Raw genomic sequence first — 21,281 nt, 5'->3', positions numbered from 1 at the left:
GAATTAATGCAAGAGTGACTCTCTTATTGGTACGGTTATAAATATTGAGAAACGTGTTACCACCTTGTGCATTATCTTTTAAAGATTTATTTACTAATGTTTACATATGAACATTCTTGAATCTTATAAAATTGTTCCACCTGATGGATGAGGGCGGTTCTAACAAATTTAAAATAATAATAATTTTAAATTATTATTATTATTATTATTAAATAAAATAATTTTAAAATTCCTACCCTAGAATAGCGCCACCAACTCATTCTACGCCTGACAACTGGAGACGGGTTGGCTCCGCCTCTTCTTGCGTGTATTGCGTGTCTAAGCCCCAACAGCCAATGAGAGGACGCGTTAGGCTTAGTTCCTGAATGTTGACAATATTGCTCCCGGCAGCACGTGACCGTGTTTCGTTTTTTGCGGCGGCCGCAAAAGGAAGGAGGCGCCGGTTCCTCGGTCGCGGCTTGGCAGAGATGGGCCCGGCGACGGTGCTTTTGCTACCCGGAGTCCTGCTGGGCCTCTGCTTCGGGGACAGCCTGTTCCCTAGCCGACACTTCGTATTTCAAAGCGGCCAGGAAGGCAGGGCTTTGGGGGGCTGGCGTCTGCCTCTCTCCCTAGAGCTGTTGGAGGAGGCTGAGGACCTTTCTCTGCTAGGATCGGAGTCCCTGAGGGACCTGCTCGAGTTGGAGCCAGAGTGCAGGGAGCTCTTGGCTGCCTTCACCAACAGCAGTGTGAAGTTGACAGGCTGCTTGGTGCGGAGCGCCCGTCCCGTGAGACTCTGCCAGAATTGCTATCGCCAGTTCCGGGAGATCAACGACCAGCTGGAGAACATCACCAGGGCTGTAGGGGTGCGTTTGCGTATTTGCTGTAGATCAACAAGCAGCCTTTTCTCTTGGAGCTACGGGGGGCCGGGTTGGGCCGGGGGCTGAGACAGTCACGTGTTGTTCCCCTCGTTTCCGGATCCAGCGTGTGGCCTGGGATTATGTTTTCTTTTATTATGTGTTACAGCAAAGGGGATCTGTTGGGCCTGATCTCAGAAGTCTGTCTGTCTGTCTGTCTTAATGCCGGTTCCCAGAGTGAGAAATCTCAAAAACGGTAGTAATTGCGTTGTGAATGGGGAAATAATTTGGGTGCCTCAGTATCTTCCCTGACTGATGTTGGGTAAAACCAGAATTGTGACATGGAAGTAGGAGAAGGGGCTGGTAGAGGAACAAGATGTATGTTCTCTAGGGTTTCCAGGCTCCAGGTTGGTCCTGGAGGTTTTCCAGAATCACGACTGATCTCCAGGCTATAGAGATCGGTTTCCCTGGAGAAAATAGCATCTTTGGAGGGGAGGAATCGATGGCATCACATCCCTGGTGAGCTGTGTCCCCTCTGTAGACTCCAGCCTTCCCAGGCTCTGCCCCCAAATTTCCAGGAATTTCCCGGCCCGGAGATGGCAATCCTGATTTGTTCTCGGAAGATTTTAGGGGGCAGAAGGGTTTAAAGCTGCTGGAAGGGGAGACTAGATGACCTGGAAACCCTGCTCAGCTTGGGGGACTGTGAAGCTGGTCAAGTCAAGTGCACTGTTTTTGTAGAATGGTTCGGTTGGGGTTTGAGAGGTGTGAGGGAACACCCAGAGGGAATCTGCACTTGAGGCTCAGTTCGGGGTAGGATTTTGACATTTGTTTTTGCCAAATGAAACACCCAAAACAGCAGAGTTGGCCAGCCACAGACGCTGGGCTGCAGACTGGAAGGTCTGTAGTTCGGCAGTTCGAGACCCTAGTACTGCGTGACGGAGTGAGCTCCTGTCTCTGGCCCCAGCTCCTGCCAACCTAGCAGTTCGAAAGCAAGAAATTGCAAGTAGATAAATAAGTACCGCTTCGGTAACAGCGTTCTGTGCCCCTTGGCGTTTAGTCATGCCGGCCACATGACCATAGAAACGTCTTCGGACAGCGCCGGCTCTTCGGCTTGGAAACGGAGATGAGCACCACCCCCTAGAGTCAGATTTGACTAGCTTTTGAGCAAGGGAAACCTTCACCTTTACCTTTATACCAATATTGGATTGTGATAAAGGTAGGCAAGCTGTGGAGTTTCAGATATCTGTTTCCACATAAATGGTGAGGTAGGCCTGCACAGGAGTAGTCACAAATTATGCAGGTCTGCATTTAAGATCATTGAGTTTACTTTATAGGATCTGAATTCAGCCAGGGGCGAGAAGAATCTAATCCCTGCTCAGCAATGAAGATCACTGGATTACCCTGAAACTGAAAACTCAGTTGTCTTATGGAAAGTGTTTGCAGTTCTGTTGACTGTTCTGTGTGCTGCATATGACTAGACCAATTGTTGCTTTGCATTAGCAACCTGAAAGGAAACAAGGGTGTTTTTTTCAGTGGGGGGATGAATCTGGGTCTGACTAATTCTGTCACAGTGTTGATGTGAAGTACAGTCAGCCACTTGTGGTTAAAAGTAGTTTGTCTGGCATAAATGTATGGAAAATGCTAAATATTCTTCTCTGCACAATCTGTAATTTTTGCTATCAGCTGTCTTTCCAAAAGGGTAAAAGGAAAAGTTGGGGGTTGGGCCTGAATCCCTACTTGGCTGTGAAACTTACTGGGTGATCTTGGGCCAGTTGCCTTCTCTGATTCTGGCCTACTTCAAGGGTTTATGATGAAGGTGAAATGGAGAAGGAGAGAAGCACATATACCATTCCGAGCTCCATAGAAGAGTAGTGGAATAAAAATGTGAGGTATATGTTATGTATATTATTTGGATGTATTACCTTGTGGTGGTAAGGAAACAAAATCCTTTGGCTTATCTGGATGTGTAGGAGTACCTGGCCTCAAACTTGTGGGGCTGTTTAAAATGTGATCAGAGTGCTTCCATGTAGGAATGTTAAGTGGTCCTGTCACTTCTTGCTCAGACAGGGCAGCAGAATAGTTCTTGATTATTTTTCTCTTCTTGACCATGAATGTTGATAAGGCATAAATCATACCAAGGGTAGGTGTCTAATTCTTGTTCATCATGTATGGACAGAAACCAAAGGATTTAGTGGCTTTAATGCCATTATAGATAGGCTATGTCTAATCTGTATTTTTAAAAATTGAAGTGCTTGTGTGTTGTATTTTGTCATACCCTTCTTCCAAGGAGTTTCATCCAAAGACATGCTATGGGCTCAAGGTCATCCAGTGAATGTCATTGCTGAGTGCCATTCTTTTTGGTCAAAAGTCAAATGTTCTAGCCACTGTGTAACAATCGCTTGTAATATGCGCAAGCAATTTAAATTCTGTGCCTTAAAAAATAAAACAGAGGTCCTGGGGCACCTTTATTCCACTATAAGGTTTGTGAGTCAAAGCTCACTTCTTCAGATGCATGAAGTCCTAGCCATTATTTTTTCCCCCTGTGCCAAGGATATATATAAATTTTGCAGATTTACCCAATATCTCTTGTTTTGCATATAGTTTATCTTGTATTCTGTATTATAGTGTATAATTGATTCTACTTATGTTAGTGATAAGCAAGGTCATGGGCCATACAGAGCACTGAAGCCTCACCTACAACTGCTTGATCATCAATTACTTCTGGGTTCTGAAATTTCACCAGTAATTGCTTATTCGAACTTGTTGTAACATTTATAAGGACTAGAAACGTGCTTCTTTGTTTTTTTCTTAAGGAAGCTAAGATTCTAACGCACCGGCCAGTAGGGAAATTATCAACGCGTCCCTCTCAGAGGGACGGTTCCCGGAGGCACTTAAGGAAACGATGGTCCGCCCTCTCCTGAAAAAACCTTCTTTGGACCCGGCCGAATTGGCCAACTATCGGCCAGTGTCCAATTTGCCCTATTTGGGCAAACTTATTGAGAGGGCGGTGGCGGTACAGCTGCAGGGCTTTCTGGATGACGCTTCCATCCTAGATCCCTTCCAGTCTGGCTTCCGCCTGGGGCATGGGACAGAGACAGTACTGGTCGCTCTTACTGATGACCTCCAACGGCATCTGGATCGAGGCGGTGTGGCGGCGCTGTTGTTGTTAGATCTGTCGGCCGCGTTCGATATGGTCGACCATCAGCTGCTGACCCACCGCCTCGCTGACGTGGGGATTCAGGGGCTCGCCCTTCAATGGCTTGCCTCTTTTCTCTGTGGTCGGAAACAAAGGATGGCAATAGGGGAACAGCAGTCCCGGAGACACCCCCTTGCCCATATTGCCCGGAGGTATGGGCTTGGGTGTCATCAGTATGCTGATGACACCCAGCTCTATCTGATGTTGGGTGGCCGGTCGGGCTCTGGCCCTGAAGGTCTGCACCAGGCGTTGCAGGCCATGGCTGGTTGGCTCCGACTGAGTTGGTTGAAGCTAAACCCGGTGAAGACGGAGGTCCTCGGCCTGAGTTGGGGCGGGCTGGGGTTGGAGCTCCCTCTCCTGACCTTCGATGGGATGCCTTTGGGGCCAGCGCTGGAGGTCAGGAGTTTGGGAGTGCTCCTGGACTCCTCATTATCTATGGAGGCCCAGGTGGCAGACACTGCTAAGGCAGCTTTTTACCATCTTCGGCTGGTGCGGCAGTTGGTTCCCTTCCTCGACCGTGATGACTTGGCCACCTCGAGGTTAGACTACTGTAATGCTCTCTACATGGGGCTGCCTTTGTCGCAAATCCGGAAGCTGCAGCTGGTGCAGAATGCTGCAGCCAGGCTGTTGATGGGTCTTCCTAGTAGGGATCACATCCGGCCTGTGCTGAAAGCGCTGCACTGGCTGCCGATAGGGTACCGGATTCGCTTCAAAGTGCTGGTTCTTACCTTTAAAGCCCTATATGGGGTCCAGTATACCTTTCCTCATATGTTCCCCCGCGAGCACTACGGTCGGGAACACAACATCTCCTGGTGATGCCAGGCCCCCAGGAGGCCAGGCTGGCCACTACTAGGGCCAGGGCCTTTTTGGTGGCGGCTCCTACCTGGTGGAATGAGCTCCCGGAGGAGATCCGGGCCCTGCGGGCCCTTGCACAGTTCCGCAGGGCCTGCAAGACGGAGCTATTCTGCCAGGCGTTTGAGTAGAAGCTGCCACTACTGTACCATCATTATCTGGCCCTGGAAGAAAGAACATCAGTACTACTCGGAACAGACAACGCTGAGTTGGGAGAGCAGCAGTTAATACGCCATCTTGTGGAAGATCAACTCGGAACATCTAGAGCACTATATTATATTGTAGAATGATTTTAAATTGTTTTAAATATGTTTTATATGTTGGCTTATGCCTGATTGTACGCTGCCCTGAGCCCGCGCAGCGGGGAGGGCGGGCTATAAATTGAATTTATAAATAAATAAATGTAAATAAATTCTAGGAAGCAGAATGTTGCATCCAGTGCTTCATTCAGCCCAATTTCTATGACACACACATGCATATGCATGGAATCAGCTTTAAAATGGGCAGGCATAATAATGGCTAGGAAGAGGCACGCCCTGGGACATTTGTACAGATCGATTGTACATTGTGAGGAGGAAAGTGGACTGTTAAACAGGAACAGTAGGAAGAGAAGAAGAGGAGATTGGATTTATACCCTGCCCTTCACTACCCAAAGGTGTCTCAGAGTGGTTTACAATCCCTTCCCCTTCCCCTCTCCACAACAGACATCCTATGAGGTAGGTGGGGCAAGAGAGCTCTCTTGAGAACTGCCCTTGAGAGAACAGCTCTGAAAGAACTTATGACTGACCCAAGGTCACACCAGCAGCTGCATGTGGAGGAGTGGGGAATCAAACCCAGTTCTCCCAGATTAGAGTCCATGCTCTTAACCACTACACCAAACAGAAGGGTGGAATTACTTGAAGGAGAGAAGAAGGGTGGAATTACTTGAAGTGACAGGTTGCAAAAAGTAACTGGTGTAAATAGTTCCTTAGGCTGTGGCCCATAAACCACTTAACTGTCTTCAAGTGGATGTAATGGGTCAAAATTAACAGGATTATATCAGTCTAAGCCAAGCACTTCGACAATGCTGGTTTGTAGGTTTGTTTTTTTGATTGGGCTGTAAGCCAAATTCTGTGCTAACATTTTCACATCCTCTTCTTCTGCTTTTGAAACATGTATTGGACTTTTTTGGGGGGTGGGGATGTAGCACCATGGCAGAGCATATGCACTGAATGCAGACGGTCCTGGCATCTTCCAGTTAAAAGGTTCTCAAATGGGAAGTTTTTGCAATGACCACTGCCTGTAAACTGCTGCCATTCAATATAGACAGCTCTGCAGTAGATCAACCAGTGATCTGATATGCTTTAAGGCAGGTTTTGTATGAGAATGCACTAAGAATTTGCAATGTACAAAACAACATTTTAACCTCTTTGTTTTACTGTGACATTTATCTTACCAGTTACGAGTTTCTTCTCATTTGCAGCAAGTCACTTGGGTTGCTTGCTTAGAATCCTCTTCAGCGGACCTCCGGTTGATGGTGGCACGCTCACGGACTCACCTCCCGGACCTCCCGGGGGTGTCTCTGTGCTCTGGCGGAAGGAGGGGGCAAGCAGGCTCGTAAACCCCCCAGGGGCCCGGCGAAGGGACCCTGGCCAAGGAGCTTTAAGGGGTAGCCTCTTCGATGGCGGAATGCCAGAGAATCGAGGCTCCCATCTGCTCCAGTGGTTCTTCCAGCCAAGAGACCGAACGGTACAAGTGAAGCTAACCGGGTCAAGCGCAGGAGATCGGGCGTGAAAAATGATGAAAGAAGCGGGGTTGGAAGACCAACTATGAACGTGAGTCAACTGAGGAACGATTTTTAATGGAAAAGACACTCCCTACCCTATCCCGTGGAACGGGAAAAGCGAGCGAGGGGGGGACGCCTCCCATGCGCATAAACTGTTGAGCGAAGGGGGGGGAGCAGAAGAAAAACGTGCGATTGCCCAGAAGTACTCGCCCAATTGAGTTAAGCAGTCAAGCGCATATTCAGAGACTTCAAAAAAAAATTCCCGAAAGTAAGTAAACGGGGGGAAAATGGCGAGGAAGAGGGACAGAGACAAAGAAAAACTTTCAAAAACGAAACTAGAGTCCCCGAAGCCGGAAACGACCAGTGAGATGGCTAAGGCTGTAGCTGAGTGCATGCGCCCTCTGCTGGAACAGTTAAATAACTTCAAAGAACAGATGTCTGTGGTAACATCCAATATTACAGCCCAGCAAACGCAGTTGTCTGTAGTAACAACTTCAAGTCCAAATGGATAAGGCCAATATTGTCCTGCGCTTCCAGGGGGTGCCTGAGAACAAAGGAGAGAATCTTAAAGAACTTATGAGTGAGTTACTTGCCCCAGTAACAGAAATAAAAGCGGAACTGCTACTCAACGACATGGATATGGCCTACAGGTCATATTCAGGATATATAAAGAAAAACAATCTGCCTGGGGGGATTGTAGTAAGATTCACGAAGAGGCACGTCAGAGATGCTATCCTGAAAGCAGTAGCGGCAACACCCTTGAAGGCAGAGGAGAATGCTGTTAGAACGCTAAAGGATATTCCATTTGAAGTAAGGCAACATAGAAAGAAATACAAAGAAATTTTGCTCTTCCTCCAAACAAATTCAATTGGATACAAATGGCTATTTCCAGAAGACGTAACATTTAAGATTAAAGAGAAGAAGGAAAAGATTGACTGTTCTTAAAGCTCAAGAATTTCTAAAGGAACAGCTGGGAAGGTCAGAGGATGAGAAAAAAAGAAGAGGACTGTAGGTCCAGTGGTGAGCTGGAAACTGGTACATCTGGCGAGGACTCTTTGTCTGAGCAGGGGGCAGCGGCCCCGAAAAGTCCCTATAAGCTGCGAAAGAGAAGGGAAAAGAAGAAGTAAAGGCTGAAGGACTCTGATTTTTGCCTTTGAGAACTTTGGTTCTGGGGGATGATTGGGGATACTGTTATTGGGCAGTTAAATGCAAACTGGGAGGGTAAAAGGTTTTCTTTTTTAAAGGGTTTGACTCAGTTCATAAAAAGAATAACGATGAGAAGACTTGATGTTTTAAATCTAGTTGGAGGGTCTCCTGTCTTGGGTTTTTAGTTAGTAGTGGGTATTTTACTTTCTCCCATATATGTAGTTCCCTTATCCCCTTTTCTGTTGTAGTTTTTTGTAGTTAAAAAGATCAATTAAAAAATCCCCTTTGGGGGCTCAAAAAAAAAGAAGGGGAAAAAAAGAATCCTCTTCAGCTATTCCCACTACAGGCATCTTGCGGTTGTTATTTACTCCTCTTTGCTGGCAGCATCCAGCATCCTGGACTTTTGCAGATTGATTTTAGGGGGAGTATTGCTTGAAAAGCCCTTTGGCTGGGGTTTGAACTTGAAGGCTTTTCAGGTTTAATCCAGCCTTTATGATGTTATATTTTTTAGTGACTTTCTGCCCTGTGGAATTCTTGAAAGCAGGAGAACCAGTTGCTAAGTGGCTATTTTTCTCCTCCTGGGTAAAATAAAAGAAGCATGATAATCTGTGCTTTACAGCTTTGTGCTGGATCTGCTTAAAAAAATGGTAAAACATATGTAAGGATGAATGTATAACAACGCTTTGTGTCTCTCTCACCACCTTTTCAGAACACCTCTGAGAGCAGCAAGTGTGCCAAAAGTCTCTTGATGTCTGATAGGCTACAGATTGTTGTGATCCTGTCCAAGTTTTTTAATGACACTTGGGAGAAAGCAAACTGTGCAAGTATGTGGTGACTTTCTTGCTTAATATTGACATTTTGCGCGTTTATGTGATAGCTTATTTTCAAGTGGTCTGCACAGGCTGTAAATAACGTATTGCCATATTGGTATTATCTTGGATGTTGGAAATGGTGGACTTTTTAAAACTAAAAAAGTCCAAAAATAACAGTGGTCAGCAGCTTATGCTTTAGCATTCTCGAGATCCAATTATGCTTTTGTTATATCTCATGCCCTCAATTTTTAAAAATGATTTGAAATGCTAAAATGTAGCTGCTTGATTTGTTCTGAAATTGCTTCTCTTGTTCAGTTATTTTATTTTTCCATTGTGGCCTATAGCTTATATGGAAAATAGATTTGAACCAGAGTATGTTGCCTTAAATTGTAAGTTAAATAACCTACAGTTTTTCATGATGTCTGAATATGGCCTCAGTTCAGACATAATAGGAAACCAAGATACAATTAAAATAACTGCATGTGGGCCATTTCATTCTTGCGAGTACTTAGATTGTCTGAATGTGGGCCATTTCATTAACTTGCGAGTACCTAGAGGCTGTCAAACCAGGATCTGAAACCACGGTTTGAAACTGGTTTATTAATCCATTCTTAACTCTAGTTTTGTATATGACATATGACCCTTGGTTGTGGTTGTGTTAAAATGAGGAACAAGCATAGCCATAGAAGAAATCAAGAACAGAGAAGAAGAGGAAGGAACAGAAGGTAAGAATGGTATATAGCAACATAGGAATTATAAATAAATAATAGTATATGTTATGCATATTTGTCCCATTGAACAACACAGAACTTAACTTCTGAGTAGGCATTCATGGCGTTATACTGTAATGCAGAAGGAGAGAGGAAGCAGGCTTTGTACTGGGACATGTACATACAGATCCGGTCTGATACCCAGCAACATTACCAAACCTGCCCAAATAACTATAGCATTGGAGAGGGAAACATTTTAAAATTAAATTGTGGATTAAATGCATGTTAAAGATATACTTTGCCTACTTTGTAAACAGCACCTGTTTGAACTTAAAAGTAGCAAATATTTCTCACTGTGTTCCTCTGCTTTCCTCCTTGAATCTTTGAATGTCCATAGTTTCCAAACTCAATCAGAGCTACTTTGTGCATGTTAGCTTGTTGGGAAGTTCCCATATGTTCAACTGGACTTACTAGTAAATGTGCATAGGCTAGCAAGTTATACTTGAGTCAGTGACTGGGTCTGAGAGAGGCCTCCACCATAAGACCATTAAGTCCAAATGCTAAAATTTCTTACCTGCTCACTTCCACCAAACTGTTTTTACTTTCACAGTGGAGGGGATATAAAAATGGGATGTACTTTTCTCCCAGCAAGAGTAAAAGCTGCTTGGTGAGAGTGATTTTCTTCAGGAAAAGAGAATTAGGGGAAAGTTTCCACCCCTCTGTGCTGATTTCTCTCCTTTCATAGGTCATATTAATTTATGTTTAAAATAACTTCAAACTTCCTAAAAAATAATCATGGCGTAACATGTAACATATTGTTTTATTCTTATTTGTATCTAGTAGAAGGTTTAAAACTGATGGGCAACATCCAACCTATGACCAGTTTTATGTGGCCTGTAGAAATCTAATTATCTTGAGAACCTCATCTTAATGTTGCTGTTGTATGTCTTTAACCCCTCCCCCCAAAAAATTCTAATCCATATGGCTGCAAAAATATTTTGAAACTGCCAAATGATTTCTGAAGTATATTTAATCAGAATTTATCAAATGTTACATATTCTGGGGTCAGTTTCAAAACGGCTCTTGCGACATGTTTCTGCCATTTCCTGTGCTCTGTCGGACAAAATTGCTGTGGAGCACAGCCTGTGTCGTACTGCTGCTTGACTTGAACGTTTTCTTGTAGGCTACCTCAAGTACACAGAGGGGAGGGATATGTATGTTTAAAGTATATAAAGGGCTTTCATTTATTCTTATTTTTCTAAAAATACAATGTTTGTTTATTGCTCTTTAAAAATCCAAGACTTAGTTTAAGGCTTGGAGATTATTTATTATTTATTAATTTTGATTTATATCTCGCCTTGCCTGCACAGATTATATGTTATAGTGTGACTGAGGAGCCTGGAAATGAAATAGTTGTTTCCTAAAGCCTAAAAGAGAATAATAGTAACTTTTTTAAAAAAAGGAAGATATTCTGTGGAGATTCCTTAGTGGATACTTGGAGGATGGTGTCCTCAAGCAACAGCTTAATTGCTTGTAAAAAGCAGGCAAAACTGGTTACTGGGGTTTTTTTTCTTTTTGGAGGTGTGTGAATTTTTGGCCTCAGTTCTTTTCTTTTTTGTAATCTCTTTATTGGATTTTCACATATAAGAAAAGAAAAAGAGATATACATACCACAATTTTAGCACCTAATTAACTAAATTATTTATATATTATTATCCAAATCACATTTGTTATAACATCCTTGCCACCACGTGAATCAAGTTCATCTAAATTGCTCCAATAGCAAGGTTTATACATTACAAAACACTCTAACTCCTAAACCTTTCTCAGACTAACAAAAATATACCCATGAAGCTATCTTATTTATTTAAATAATTATAATCTTATATCCTGTTTGCTCTTCTCAAAAGACCAGTTAATTAGAGGTCATTATATTTTGTACTGAAGAAATAACTTAAAGACCTTCCTCCTACCACAGTATCTGAATCATTGTTATTTCAATAAGAGACCCAGTTCTAGGTAGTACTAATTTACCATTTCTACCAATACACCAACATTAAGAAAGACAAACTTTTAACACATTATTTTTAACAAAGAAATTTCTTTTGGTACCTTTATGCAGACAATCTCTTTACCTAAATAGTTCACATCTTGCTATTAGTTGTTCTAATAAGTCAAAACAGCTATGTAAAAACATTCTATAATTGCTATTTTTTAATCTTTTAGAAAAATATTTTTAATAAGAAAGTTTCTTTTATTACCTGTATAAAGACAATCTCTTTACCTAAATAACTCACCTCTTACTCTTAATTGTTCTAATGGGGGGGGGGCAACAACTATCAAAATATCTTCCCCCCCCTCCACAATAGTAATAGATATCTTTCCTTTTATTTTCAAAGACCATTTATACCCAATAAGAAAACAAAAAGTTCTACTAAAACCGAACATAGCTTTTTCCTCTTCCTTCTTCCCCATCTTTCAGTAAACTCCTTTTTCTTTTCAATCTCCTGTAGATGCCTTGCATTTCTGTACTGATAACTTTTATGGTCCAAATCTTTTTTCCATGTTTCAGATAGCCAGTTCTCAGTCTTTTATTCACGTTGGAATTCTTTACACCATCCTTTTCTCCTCTTTTACACTTTTCATTCTCATTCTTTTTTCTCCCTCGTACTTTTGATGGGTGCCGTTTCATTATCTTTTTTTCCAGAAATAGAATTTTTTTGTTTCTTTTAAGCCATATCTTGGAGTTGCGTTAATCTCCAAGGTCTCTCTTTCCGTATATACCAGCTGATTAGCCAGCGGCTCTCTCTCCTCCTCCTCCTTTTGTTTTTTTATAATATATTTATTAGGTTTTTTACAGTATAAGCCTATATTGCACATACATACAAAATCAACAAGACTATCTGTAAAATCCCTAAACATCACTTTACCTTCACAGCAGCACAGAATAACATACCAATTACCCATATTATAGAACGTTTTTGCTCTTATCTTTGATCTTACTATCATATCTGTACTGAATATATCTGTATTAAGTAGAAACTTCTAGTTCTATTACCTTTAAAATTCTTATACTGTCTTTTCAGATAAGATAAGAATTCATATCATATCAATGATGTAAAACATTCATTTTAGCTTATTGTAAATTATCTTCTCCTAACTCAGTTCTAGCCCATCCTCCAGTAGCCTGTTAGTTCCTTATATACAATATAAAGGTAAAGGTAAAGGTTCCCTTGCTCGAAAGCCAGTCGAATCCGACTCTAGGGTTGCGGTGCTCATCTCCGTTTCCAAGCCGAAGAGCCAGCGCTGTCCGAAGGCGTTTCCGTGGTCATGTGGCCGGCATGACTAAACACCAAGGCGCACGGAACACTGTTACCTTCCCACCGAAGTGGTACCTATTTATCTACTTGCAATTTCTTGCTTTCGAACTGCTAGGTTGGCAGGAGCTGGAACTAGAGACGGGAGCTCACCCTGTCTTGCGGCACCCGGGTCTTGACCTGCTGACCTTCCACAGCCTGCAGTTCAGCGTCTTAACCACTTGAGCCACCGCAGCTCCACACATATACAATATAGGGACATAATATTAAATTTTTATTTCGTTTTCTTTTATTACCCTTTTACCCTTTACTCAATCTTACATCCTTTGAATTAATTTAACATTTTATTGTAGCTTTTATATCCCATTCCACTTTCAAGTTTGCTCTACTGCTTTTTAATTACATTTTTTATCCCTTAGGCTACATCAATATCCTATATTTATAAGCTGCCAAAACTTCACCCATCTTTATTCCGCCTGGAATTAATCTGACTCCATCATAGTCACACCAAGTTGTTATCAGAGAATATACACAACCTACTCACAACACAACTAAACTTTCTTATATCACTAAACATAATCAAACATTCAACAACACCATTATTATTATTAACAGTTCCCTCCCATTAATTTACCAATTCATTGTTTTATAACATAGACCCTTTTAAATATTTGACCTTCTCTACCAATTTATGAAAGACCTTTATATTCATTTTAACATTACAAACTCTTGTTGTTATTCAAAGTTCATTATCAGAAACCTATAAATCATATAAATTTATTGTCCCAAGTAATTAATATTCAGTCCTAACCTTCCAATACGTTTAGACATATTTAATTTGTTTTAACCATTTCAACCACCCTATTGTATCCTAATCACCACTAATAACAATATATATATAAATAAATACATCCAACAAACAAGACTATAATTAAATAAATAAAGTAGGTTTTAGGTCATTTTTCCAATTGATCCTACATCTGAAGAAAGCTGGTCTTTCTATTTTTTGTATAGTTTATTTTTCTTCTTCCGCATCTGCATTCTACTCTTCTGTCTCAGCCTTTCTACATGTCCTCGTTTTTTGCATGTTCCTTGATTTCCACGTCTCCTTTCTCTGCTTTTCGGCCGTTCTATTTTCCATAGCTTGCTATCTCCTTTACTTTTCCAAATCCATCGCTTCCTTCTTTTAATCCTTCCATCCCTCCCACTTCCAGTTTTTAGCCGTTTGTTTTCTTTTGACAGTCTTTTTGGCGGTCTTAATTTAACTCCAGATAATTTTTTATTTGGTCTCTTTTTTGCTCTTTCAATTAACAAGTGTTTAGTTTCTACACAGTCCACCACTTGTATATTTTTCAAGTTTTCTTCCTTAACAATATCCCTATTCTCTTTTTGCCATTCCTCTGGAGTCTTCTTGGCAATATTTTGTTCCTGTTCTTCTTTTTTTCCTATTTCCCTCTCTGTATTTTGTATTTTCCCCAATATTTTTTTTTACCCGAACCCTAGAGTCGGAGTCGACTGGCTTTCGAGCAAGGGAACCTTTACCTTTACCTTTTACATCTGACCAACTTCCATATTTTCATCCAGCTCCTCCTCATTTCCCATTGTATACTCCATTTCAAACAGACTCTCCAGTCCAATCTCTTCAGCATCCAATCACAATATTATCTTTTGTTTCACAGTCTATTTTCATTTGTCCCCCTTTTTCCCCTTTGCCGATAAACAGAACCAGCACGATACTGAGAACAATAATTCTCCCCCCCCCGAAGTAGGAAAAAAAACCCTTGCAGTTAAGTCCGTTTGCCTCCCGGCCGCTTTCCTTTTTGAATTTGGACGCCTTTATTTAGGGGGATTCCTTCCCTTCTAACACTTCAAAGCTCACCACCTCTTCTGTGTTGCTGCAGTTATAATCCATTTTCAAACTCCGGATACTTAAAAAACGGATGGTCGCATCTAAAAAGAACATGGTGGCCATGTTCTTCCCGGTCGATCGTTTCGGCTTCAGGGAAGTTCTGGTCACCCCCCCCCGCCTTGCTGATTGCGGGGTGTGTGTGCTGGTCGAGCTCTCCCGACGATCAGGAGACTCGAACAAAACGAAAGTGGATCGGGCGGGCCGGAGCGACCCGAGCGTCTGCCCGTCGACGCGCCGTACCGTAACTGTCTCTCTCCTCCTCCTGAGAATACTTGGAGTCCTCAACAAAACTCTGAAAACATTGAACACAATCTCCTTCTTTCTTCGTGTCTGGACTTGTATTTCTGTAATTTTCAACCAGATTATTACAGGCATTTTTTACCACTTGCGTAATTTCCTTCTGCAAGAAATTCCGAAATTGTTCCCAAGTAAGGTTACAAACTAGAATATCTGGGTCTAACTCTTCATTATCAGCTTCCAGCTCCATTTTACAATGCAGCCACACCTGTACTTTCAATTGCCAACAAGCTTTTGCATGTATTTTCCCTTAGTTCCCATCCGACTGATCTTCAGGTTTTAAATTCCAATCAACAGTAAGAGCTCAAACAAGTTTAACTGTCCCACAAATGATAGCAGTTCAAACAGGATAGTAAATATTTTTCTTACCCCCACCATTTTCACACAGACTTCTCCAAACACTTCCAAGCCATTTTCTTATCATTGGATTTAATTCTTGGGGGTATTAATGTCCCAAATGACTCATTTTTATCTTGATTCTACATAGTATAATATCTTCATTGCAATATGTTTCTTGTTTCATGAAATATATAAGTTAAAAAGGCTGGTTGCTACTAAGAAAATCATGAAAGCCATGTTTTCTCCGCTTCTTCGCTCCTGCTTCGGGGCAAAACGACCACTCCCCCGTGTTTGCCTGTCATCGAGGGTGACCAAAAAATCCCCTTGCTGCTCTTCTTCCCTCCAGGAAGTAGAGCAGAGCCCCTCGCTAAGCAAAGGGACCCCAAAGGAGCAAAGTGGAATCGGACGGCTCAGGAGCAGCCTGAGACACGTCCGCTCGTAGCGCCGTTCTGATCATTCCGGCCACAGTTCTTAAAAATGCAGTGTTCTTTTTAAACTTGTCCCCCTCCCTTTCTTGATCTACTCTTTTGCACCAAGCTTCTTTGTGGGGTCAGGTGAAGCACCACTTATGTTGCCTGAAAGCCCAAGGGTAGCTCTAAGCCACTTCACAATGAACTCCATTTCTTCTTTCATACCGTGAAGGTCAGTTAATTCAGGCACAAATTGTATAACCTGAAATGACATGAAGACTCCCACTGAATTACAAAGTATCATGACCTTACTTGAAGAAAAGCAACATGGGCAAGATTTTGAAAGTGGAGCAACAATGCTTGACCTTAAAGGTACCTTTTGGAAGGAGACACTGGGGATATAGTGACATGCCTGTCATCTTTCTCTTTCACAGATTGTTTAAAGAACAACAGTGAAGGCTTATCCAATAGTACAGTGATGTTCCTGGCCTTATTCAATGCATCGTTGACCTGCTTTGAACACAACCTCCAGGTACTTAATGCTGTTTACAGAGGGGTACAGTTGAGTCCTCTAATTGTGTAGTAAAAACACCTTTATTTTTTCAGAGCAAGATGCGGCAGATACAATTCCCAAACTGTTATGCAGTTTAAGCAGGTAGAACAATTATCTATAAAACACAGGTGTTCACCACTGAGAGAACAAAATGCATTCTAATTAATGTTAACCTCTGTTTCATGTGCAATTATGGTGCTGTTTTGGTCTCACAATAGTTGGTAATTATATAGGAAGAGTCGTGTAATCTCTGCATATAGTAAATCACTTTCCTTCCTTATTCTGGGCCTTGTCACCTGATTTAAATACATTGGTCTTCTGGTATTTTGTTATAGCATGGATTTAGCCATAAGGGCCTAGTTAATTGAATACATTTTAAACAGTTGGTCTTTTAATATGTTGGAATAGGAGACATAGTATCTCCTTTTGTATTGTGAAGATTTACATTTTTCCCCCCTGGAAAAGTAGCCCTTTACTTAGGTATGATTGTGCATCTGTTACACTGGTTTTAACTCTAAATTTGATTTAAATAAATGATTTAATTGGGTGCAGTGGAGTTTACTGCCCAGAAGGGTGATGTTAAGACTGCAAAGCCTCAATCCTCTTGCCCTGGAATGTTTTCACTGGCTTTCTTTTAGGCTGCTGTGTAATTCCAGCTCAGTTGTGGGTGCTTTTCCTCATACAGCTTTAGCTAGCGATTAGCAATTTGGGTGCTGGAGAAGACTCTCGAGAGTCCCTTGGACTGCAAGAAGATCAAATCAGTCAATCCTAAAAGTAATCAACCCTGACTGTTCCCTGGAAGGCCAGATAATGAAACTGAAGCTCAAATACTTTGCCCACCAAATGAGAATGGAGCACTCACTGGAGAAGACCCTGATGCTGGGAAAGATTGAAGGTCAAAGAAGACGGGGATGGCAAAGGATGAGATGGTTAGACAGTGTCATAGATGCAACGAACATGAAATTGAGCCAACTTCAGAGGACGGCGGAAGACAGGAAGGCCTGGCGGGATCTTGTCCATGGGGTCGCAAAGAGTCGGACTCGACTGTGCGACTGAAGAACAACAACAACAAAAGCAATTTGGGAATAATATTAATCTGTTTTTCAGAGTTAGTTTGATAATGAAGAAAACACTGCTGATAAAACTGGAAAGAAAACAACCCTGAGAGAGACAACAGTGGACTTAGGGAGTGGGGGGAACAGGTTTTTACATTTCATTAGGATTGATCTGTGAACAGTGTTTTCTCAGTTTGTAACCAGAGTTTTTTTGAAGCTTCCTTGCCTGATTGCTGATATGCGTAGGCTTGCTGATCGTGGCCACAATCCAAAGAACTGTTGTTTAATATTTATTAAAAACATTTTCATGCCGGGTTTCTACTCGACCAGGGTCCACAAGGTGATGAACATTAAAAAAAAATATTTTGAGTAATTAAAGTATATTTAAAATTATAAAACAATTCAATTAAAGCCACATAAACAAGCAGGCCAGTAACTATTTTTTGAGGTACACTAGACAAAAGAAAAAAGCAGGCTGAAGATCTTAAACGTGCCCCATGGGATGTAACATAAAATCCTTGTTTCTTTGAATTTTCCATCAAGACACTTTTAAGGTGTTTAGCTATATGATATTATGACAACACTCTCCCCATCTGATAATGGTGGGGGAAATTAACAAATTTATTTCACAGTGAAATTCTTGTCCTGGGGGTCAGTGGACCCATAGGAATAGCATTATGGCAAAGTGAGGGTTGACATTGGGAGGGGGGAATTTACAGAAATTACCGCCCTCTCTTCCAAACATTAAAGAGCCCATAAGACTTCAGAACTACATGATCGGGTGTGTGCCAGTGTCTCCCACAAGTATAAGACATAAATTGAAACTTCACCTCTATAAAAGCCTATCTGATGTGGGGGGGGGGAAGTACATTCTTGTCCATATTCTGTTACAATTCTCTTTAAGTAGCCTATACCATCTGGGGAAGCATGTAGTTTTATCAGATCCATAGCATACATAATAGCATCCTGTCTAGAAATGTAAAATTTTAGACCTTACAAAACTTTTTCTAAAAATTATCTTACGCGGATGTTGTTTTGCCATCCTATAAACTGTCTTGCAGCATTGACAGACGTAAGCATCTCTTCAGCAATAGAGGAAAGGACAGCCACTGCTCTAAGAAGTGGTGCCAGGTGGTAGAGATAATAAACTTCTTAAAAACGTATTCTGGAGAGTCTCCAGCTCAGCATAATTCTCCACACTCCAGATCTCGGAACCATCTAATCTTGGATTCATATTGCAGAGTGCTTGGAAATTCTTGATCCCTTTACAAAGTGTTTTGCCATTCACCTTGGTGGATGGGAATGGTTGTGGGAGAATCACAAAGGCAACTCCTTGCATGGTATTTTGGATCCTTTGTCCAACCTGGTTTGAAGAATGAGTATAACCCTCTCTGTATCGAGAATCAGTGGCAAAACTGAAGGTAACTAATGGAAGTCAATTGCACCCTTGATGTAGCTAAAACTATAAATACATGCCACTGTTTCATCTGACAGATGTACCTTAGCATTAGACTCTTTGAAAATATGCCCTGTTATTTTCTGTAAAAACGACTACCCAGTAAATGTGCTTAACACATCGCTTCTCGGCCTTTTGGCTAAGATCAAGTGTAGTAGCTTAACACATCAAGTACTTATTATGTTAAATATTTATTATTAATGTTGGTTACCTTTCAAAATTTTGTGTGTGTGTAAATGATCCTGGCAGCAACTCTGTGTCTACAAACATGTTCCTGATAATGGAAAAACATAGATAATTTCAGTACACATAGATAATTTGCATGCACATATTTTCCCCCTTTTGTTGATCAAAGTATCAAATGTTAAAATGTGCTGTTGAGATGGCTTCTGTAACACCAAAACAAACCACCTATTGTTGATGCACAGTCATTAGCACAAATGTTTTGCATTTATGCTGGAATAGTCAATAGCTATTGAATAATGAGTGTTGTCAGCAGGAGGTAAATGGATCTATTGGCAGCTTGAAAACGTACAAATGAAGTTCACCCAAAGACCTCCAAATAAGGCTCTTCAGGAAGGTTCTATTTAGTGCATTCTTCAGTACAATATGTATCACTCGCATACCATCCTTGCCTTTTCTGCCTAGTTTCCTCTTTGCAAATGTGCTTACCTGATTTAATATGATACAGCCTGTGCGCATCGAGTAAGATCAGTGTTGGAAATGAAACCATATGGTATGCACTCACACAGCACTGCCATTGTTGTGATATTGGAATAACGTTGCTAGCACTTAATATGTAATATTGTATTGTTTTAACAAATTGTTTTAATGGTTTTAATTATTTGATTGTTGATCTGTGTTTTATTTTGTGTGCGCCGCCTTGAGCCAGCTCTGGCGGGGTAGGGCGGGATATAAATCAGAATATAAATAAAAATTAAAAATAAATACAAGGCACTTCCATTAACAGTGCAGCAAAGGGGTTTTCTGTACTTGCATATAGTATATAGTACTTTAACACCCTCCCCTTCTTATCATTACTTCCATTCCCTTCTTCATTTTAGAGTGTGAGACATCAGCAAGGGAGGCAATATTTAGTCTGTGTTTTGTTTTGCAGAGTACTAGGTTTCTGAATAGTGGTTTATTAAAACCAGTAATCCTGCTTGCTTTTTTGAAGTGGGCTGTTTAGATATCTTGTCCCTAAAGTATCATATTTGCAAAATGGTTGCTATATAAATGGCACTATTTTAGCGGTTGCACACACACCCACACACCCCTTTCATTTCCTTTAATGCATTTGTAGTCAGGTAGAACGAGACTCCTTGGCTGAATAGTGCGAACTCAGCTGGGTCAGTTCCAGCATCTGCTGTGGGGAAGGGTCTGGCTTTCACAGATCCTTGCCTCCACCAGCTGTTTATAGGCTCTAGATGGGATATGCAGGTTTGCTGAATTAGGGCTTTTAAGAAACCTTGTGGGAAATAAAAGTTATGTTTTATTGTCTTTCTGCTTCTATTATTAGATATAACAGAGGACAAGTGGTTCTGGTGTACTTTGAATTCACTGAGATACTTTTGCCTGAAACATAAGCTTAACTTGATGTAGTAATTTACCACGTAGATTCTGTCTGTACTTTCTCTGTGGATTTATCCCATATAGCTGTCTGCTTATTTGTTTTTGCTCTCTTGCCCCCCTTTTTTCCTTTTGTTTCCTCTCTTTCATCTGTCTCTTCTATTACGCTTTGCTTGATTCACTTGCTGGTGCCTGGCTGGGACAAGTAAGTCAGGTCAGGGAAACCCTGACTTGCCTTCTTAAAAAATGTTTCATGTAGTTTGATTCTGAAACCCACATGGATTCAATGCACCCCACACATACAATTCCAGAGAATAGACCCTGAGGAAGAATTAAGAGATCTCTGGCCATTTTAACTGGTTTAAAAAAAATTCTTATACATGCGAATGCATTTTCACCAACATCCTTAAATACATGAAAATGAGCTGATCTGCAGATTAGGTTGCCTAAGTAAAGCAGCTTGGACAATTTACATGTATGCTGTTTTCTTGATCTAGATTATTCATCAGAATCAGGTTTACTTTGAAATCACATCCTGGAAAAAATATAATTTCTTGTTCTACCTCTAGGAACAAGAAGGCAGTCTTGTAAACAACTATACACAAGTGTGCAAGAACTGCAGTGTGACATATAAAAACCTAAATGCTCTGTACAAGAGGATGCAAGAGAGCAAACAGCAACATGACGCTGAAGAACAATCTCATTTGTGCATTGATGTGGAAGATGCAGTAAGTATTTCTTTTGAGCTGTACCAGCAGCCATCCCAATGGTGCTTACTTGCAGGCTTTTAGTTCTCAGAATTTTAATGCTCTGCCTTTCAAACAAGTACTCAAGGCAGATTACATTCATTTTTTAAAGAAAACCTAAGTCACATAAAAATAGCAATCAAATACAGAGTGCTGTTTATTTGTTTAAGAAGAAGAAGAAGATAAGAGATTGGATTTATGCCCTGCTGTTCACTTGGAGTCTCAGAGTTATTAATCTCCTTTCCCTTCCCCTCCCCACAACAGACACCCTGTGAGGTAGGCGGGGCTGAGAGAGCTCTGAGAGGGAAGGGAAAGA

At 41.4% G+C, this 21,281-nt stretch overlaps 1 protein-coding gene across 1 annotated transcript in view; it reads left to right on the top strand.

Annotated features, from left to right (window-relative positions):
- The first annotated feature begins 467 nt into the window (after positions 1 to 467).
- OSTM1 (osteopetrosis associated transmembrane protein 1) overlaps positions 468 to 21,281 on the top strand; it is a 51,811-nt gene continuing 30,997 nt past the window's right edge. The window contains exons 1-4 of the mRNA XM_015427481.1: positions 468 to 842; positions 8,502 to 8,616; positions 16,021 to 16,118; positions 20,789 to 20,947. Of these exons, the coding sequence (XP_015282967.1) occupies positions 468 to 842; positions 8,502 to 8,616; positions 16,021 to 16,118; positions 20,789 to 20,947 (747 nt within the window). The remainder of the gene's footprint in view (positions 843 to 8,501; positions 8,617 to 16,020; positions 16,119 to 20,788; positions 20,948 to 21,281) is intronic.

The sequence above is a fragment of the Gekko japonicus genome, unplaced genomic scaffold (genome assembly GCF_001447785.1).
Source record: "Gekko japonicus isolate JY-2015 unplaced genomic scaffold, Gekko_japonicus_V1.1 scaffold3732, whole genome shotgun sequence".
Lineage (NCBI taxonomy): Eukaryota > Metazoa > Chordata > Lepidosauria > Squamata > Gekkonidae > Gekko > Gekko japonicus.
The sequence above is the reverse complement of the archived record's forward strand: the minus strand, read 5'-3'. Positions and strand labels throughout refer to the sequence as shown.